The sequence below is a fragment of the Pteropus alecto genome, unplaced genomic scaffold, assembly GCF_000325575.1.
Source record: "Pteropus alecto unplaced genomic scaffold, ASM32557v1 scaffold16, whole genome shotgun sequence".
Lineage (NCBI taxonomy): Eukaryota > Metazoa > Chordata > Mammalia > Chiroptera > Pteropodidae > Pteropus > Pteropus alecto.
Window position 1 is genome coordinate 8,011,375 of NW_006438867.1, and position 5,292 is coordinate 8,016,666.

At 56.6% G+C, this 5,292-nt stretch overlaps 1 protein-coding gene across 6 annotated transcripts in view; it reads left to right on the forward strand.

The window, feature by feature from the left end:
* Positions 1-5,292, forward strand: part of CENPJ (centromere protein J) — a 39,305-nt gene that overhangs the window by 21,261 nt on the left and 12,752 nt on the right. For all 6 annotated transcript variants that reach the window (XM_015592421.2, XM_006915838.3, XM_015592419.2 and 3 more), the window contains exon 10: positions 3,328-3,570. In XM_015592421.2, coding sequence (XP_015447907.1) covers positions 3,328-3,570 — 243 coding nt within the window. The remainder of the gene's footprint in view (positions 1-3,327; positions 3,571-5,292) is intronic.

Genomic DNA, 5,292 nt, shown 5'->3' on the forward strand with positions numbered 1-5,292 from the left:
ATGGGGCCGATTTGCTCTCTTACTCGTGTGCTCACTGGAGCAGCACTGCTACTTTCCTTCCAGAACTTTCCCTTTGCACTCACAGCTTGGCCAACTCACAAGAGGCCAAGCGTTTGGCCCAGCTCGGCTCTCAGCTGCCTCCTTCACTGAGCTCGGTCACGTCCAGCTTCTGCTTTAAAGTGAGAGACGTGGGGCTCTTCCTCTCATGTGAACACGTAGAAGCCACTGCAGGGTTGTTAGGTGGCCTAATGTCCCTGCTGTTGTGTCTCAGGGAACAGGGAGGCCTGAAGAGAGGGGAGACGGGGACAGCCAGTGGGTGGAACAGTCAGCGCACACGTTTCTTAAGTCTGACGTGGGTGTGGCTGGGGGGCCCCAAAGCAATGACAATAGTAACATCAGAGATCACTGACCACAGTCCACCAAGACAGATACATGATGATGAAAAAGGCTGAAATACTGGGAGAATTACCAAGACGTGACACAGACAAGAAGTGAGCAAATAATGTTGGAAAAATGGCGCTTACAGAGTTGGTCGATGCTGTTGCCACAAATCTTTGATTCATAAAAAAACAGTGTCTGTGAAGTGCCATGTAACGAGGTGTGCCTAACCTTCCTTTCTCTTACAGTTGTTTTTAAAGATGTTAACTCTTCTGACTATTCATTTATTCGACAAACTTACTGAGAATGCTTCATGACTAGATTTTGCACTGATCACTGAGTTATTGTTAATGAGTAAGACATTTCTCTCCTGGAATTTACATTTCATCATTGTCGATTTATAGCTTCTCACAAACTCAAGTTTCTCTAGTTAATTATAAATTTCCGTGTTGATGACCAAGTCCCCACTCGACCAGTGGGCGCCCGTGAGTCCGTCGGCTTCCGTGTCCTTCGACATTGCCTCGGCCCTGGATTTTTGTGTCCCTGCTTTCTGTAACAGCACCTGTCTTAACCCCGCAGATCTGAAATCCGCTGCCTGCTCCAGGGGCCCTGTTTCTTTCTCCTCCGCATGGGGACTGGTCCTTGCTGTCGGCGCTGTCATAACGGTAGCGCCAGGGGAGGGCAGCGTCTTCTGCAGTCCCTTGTCCACGCGGGTTTTCCTCTCTGTCACGTGGCGTCTGACTTCCACATGCTGAGGTCTCAGTGACAGCGTGCGCCCTGGGGTTGGTCATGGCCGTGCTGGATGCAGACCTGCATGTGCCCATCACGCCGCAGACGGCTGTGAGCCTCGTGCAGGGGCTGCGTCGCCCCATCTGCTGACTTTCGCCCGTCAGTTGGGGTGGAAGCCTGGGCCTCACCGCTTCCAGATTGCGTGAACCCGCAGGTTCCTCTGGCCTCTCGTCCCGAGGACGTCTGTGTCCTGACCTTTCCTTCCATGGTCCTTCTCCCGTCTGACCTGTGCTTCTGCCCTTCGCTGGGTGCAGCCTCAGCTCTGCAGCCCTCATCCCTCCCCACGTCCGTCCCCCTTTGCTGCCAGGCTGGTCTTTCCTCGTGACACCTGACGTCTCCTGTTCACAGCCCTTCAGGTGGCTTCGTCTTGGGCTCAGTGCGGACTCTGTAGTGTGGCATTCCGGCCCTTTGTCACGGGGCTCTTCCTCCTTCGCAGGTCTCCTGCTGTCCCTGGCAGGCGGACCCTTTGCGCGGCCCTTCTTTCCCTCTCTGCGTGTTGGTCGTGTTTGCTCTGTCGAGCAGGTGCCTTTCATTTCTGCCTGTTGGTCTGACTTCCTGGTCTTGGCGGTGGAAGCCTCCGCAAGCCGTCTTTGGGGGTGCCCCCGACAGCTTAAGGCCAGGAGCCCCTCCTCCCCTTAGTAATGCTCACGGATCCATGCTCTCATTTTAAACCCTATTTCCTAGTCTTTTGTGATCCCGAAAGATTTTTGTCACTCCTCCTATTCTTGTGACCCCAGTGGTCTTTCGGTCCCCTTAAGACCTTCAAATCTATCCTCTCACGTCCTTAAACCCCAGAGTTGTAACCGTTACTCTAACGTATTCTCTGCTCCCTTTACTCAAGCCACTATGCTTTGGCTCCTCCTACCCGCTCCATCTGTGCGCCCATGACACCTAACTCTCTGGAGGAAAGCTTTCCTGGGGGGCAGGCTCACCTCAAAGTCGAGAGCACGGACCGCAGAGGCCTCCCCGTCCCCTCCCCTCAGGACCCATGGTACTTCCCCCTCTTCTCACTGCGCCCTGCCCCCCCCTCCCCTGAAGGCCCTGTGTCCCCTCGGCTGAGAACCTGCCGTGGGTCCTGCCCTCCTGCTGCCTGTGGCACGTGAGCCTGAGTGCTCAGTCTGGCCCTTTTGTTGGGGGGCCTGTCTGCGCCCACAGGCAAGGCCCTCTTAGGCCTGGAGTGGCCCGGCTCCTGCAACCCTGTCCCGCGTCCTCCCCCAGCTGGTCCACGCTTGCATTTACTCCTGAGACTTGACCACATGTCCGTCAGCCAGAACCCTGTTTGCCGCTTTGCAGAAGCTCCCCGAAGCTTCATCGTCTGCAGATGGCATGTCCTGCTAATGCACTCTCGTTAGGCCGCTGTTCTGGTAGCGGTCCAGCCCCTCCCCTGCGGCCTCCTGCTGGCCACCTCTCAGGGCACATGGGACCTGGCTCCTCGTCATGTGCCTGGCTCCTCGCCACATGATTTCTTCCTTTGACTCAGGATACCTGACGCCCTGGGCTTTCCCCTCACCGGCCGATCACATCCAGTTTCGTGGTTTAAATGTGGTTTCTATGCCAAGAGCCCCAGCTTCAGTCCCGGCCAGACTATCTTCTGTGCGGGTCTGGCGTCTGACCCCTCAGCATGTTGCACAGTAAATTGTCTGTGCCATTCAGATTGCTTCTAGAGATTTCTGGGAGCTTCACTTATGTCATTTAGTCCGTCTAAAACAACTCGTTTTCCTAAACCTTGTTTCTTACAAATTCCAAATAGAATCGGTTTTTAGAGCTGCTGGTTTTGAATTTGAATCTTTTATGCTTCCTTTCACCTCAACTCGTCAGTTAGTAATGAATTCCTAGGAATCTTCACCAATATTGCCCATTTGTCTCTTCTGCTTCAAGTAGTGTCTAGTTTAGGCTTTCATTACGACACGGCCGTGTCGTTGCAGAGGACGTCCGCGTGGTGCCTGCCTCTTCCTGTCCTGACGCCTGTTGGTTCTGTCGATGGTGTGGGGTGAGGCTCTGGCCTGAACTTTCTCCTCTTCCCCGAAAAAGCCAATGGAACCAGAATGGGAGAGACTAGCCTTCCTTTTTCTGCTCTCTGTCCTGGGCCAGCCGTTGTTTCGTTGACGTGTCTCTTCTATTGCTTTAATTTTAGTAACGCTTTTTAAAATTTTTTTGAAGGCTTTGAAACAGCAGGTGGCCGACTTACAGGAAGATATGAAAAGAAAGGAAGCAAAATGGTCAAGTACACATGGCCGTCTTAGAAGCCAGATAGAGATGTTGGTCAAAGAGAACACAGACCTCCGGGAAGAAATAAAAGTGATGGAAAGATTCCGACTAGACGCCTGGAAGAGAGCAGAGGCCACCGAGAGCAGCAGCAAGGCGGGCCAGTGCGGGACTGCCGCGAAGAAAGAGGGGTCCGTGGTAGGTTTGGGGACAGCGGCTTTGTCACCTCAGTGGGCGTATTAAATATGTGAGCAGTCGGATCCGTAGAGACAGAGGAAGGGCGGGTGCCAGTGCTGCAGGGACAGAACGAGGGGCTCATGGTGCATGGGGACAGTCTCGGTGCTGCCAGACAAGGTGAGCTCTGGGGCTGGAGGCCGCTGACGGCCGCATGGCAGGTGACTGCTGCGCTGTGGAGTAGAGCACGTGAGCAGGGGCGAAATGACGTGTCCTGCGTACTGCACCACAAGTGAAACAGACATGTGAGCGTTGCTCTGCAGATGCTTTTCAGGTTCATTTAGATGATTCTCATAAAGGGATTACGCCCCAGCGGGCAGATGGTCTCGGTTAAAACTGGCCCAGGGAGAGTTCGTGGTCACGTGCCAGTCAGGGAACTGGTGCTCGGTCACCCCTGTCTCAGCCCCGCTCTCCTGGCGCTGCTTTTGGGCTGTGCGGGTGATGCGGTGAACAGGGTGACGGACGTCTTCGCCCTCTTGGAACCTAAATGCCCCAGTGGGGGAGGAAGACTGCAAATAAGATAAATAAAATACATGCTGTGTGACTCAGTGACGCACACTGAGGAGAAAAAGCAGGGAGGGGGAGCCACTGTTGGGTGAGGGGCAGGGAGGGCCTTACTGACAGGGTGGCTGCTTCTGGTCTGTGCCCGGCCGAGGCCTGGGCCTGAGGCCGTGCCCGGTCCTGGGGCAGTGCCGTCCGTGAGGACGCTGACGCGGCGCTGCGGGAGCCTCGCTCGCTCGCCTCAGTTCGCAGGTGTTACGTGGCTTTCGCTGTGCGGTTTCGCTCAGAGCTGCAGGACGTGTCCACGGCGTGACGTGACGACTGACAGTGAAGCGGGAGCAGAGTCAGTGGGGTGCACAGGAGGGGGCGAGACCGACGTGAAGGAGGTGGGGTGCAGGCGTCCTTAGGCCTGAAGAGTTTGGGTGGGCTCTTGGGGCCTCAGCCTTTGCCCCCTCTGGAGGCTCGAGGACGGGACTGTCTGTGGGCACAGCCAGGAACACAAGGCTTCGTGGCAGGGGCTCGGAGCTGGTTGTGGCTTGGCCTAGGGGGCGGCACTGTGTGGGGAGCCGTGGGCAGGATCTGCTGATGGATGGGGTGTGGGTGCGACGCAAGAAGGGGCCCAGGAGCATGCCCCAGTTCAGCGTTCCCATGTGCCCCGCGGGGCCATGAGATAGCAAGGGTTTCTCGGGCACAGGCGTCAGGAGCCCGGGTGCAGGCCGGGCAGGCTTGCGGTGCCCGCGGCATCTGCTGGACTTGTTTCCACTCGTCACAGAGGTCAGAGTAGAGCCAGCCGTCGGGGGTCACGTGCGTGGGGAAGCTTTGGGCCGGGAGAGGTGATGGGGCTGAGTGCGGAGTGAGGAGATGCAAGTCCGAGCCAGACTGACAAGCTGGCTCCAGGAGTGTGGACAGCTGGGCCGGAGGACTAAGGGGGCTGGCGTGGCGTCCCGCGGGCCACGTGGAGACAAGCCCTTGAGGAGAGTGGCTGTCAGGCCGCTGCTGACGAGGCTAAGGACTGACGGCCGTCGGGTTAGCAGGGTTCAAGTCGGGGTGCGTTTCAGATAAAAGCCGACTGGACAGGAGAGAATGGTGTGGGGGCCTCATGGGGGCCCGCAGTGGATGGGGGAGAGGGGCTGAGTGTGGGACATTGTTTCCTCTGCTTTAGGGCGGGAAAATAAACAGGTGCCA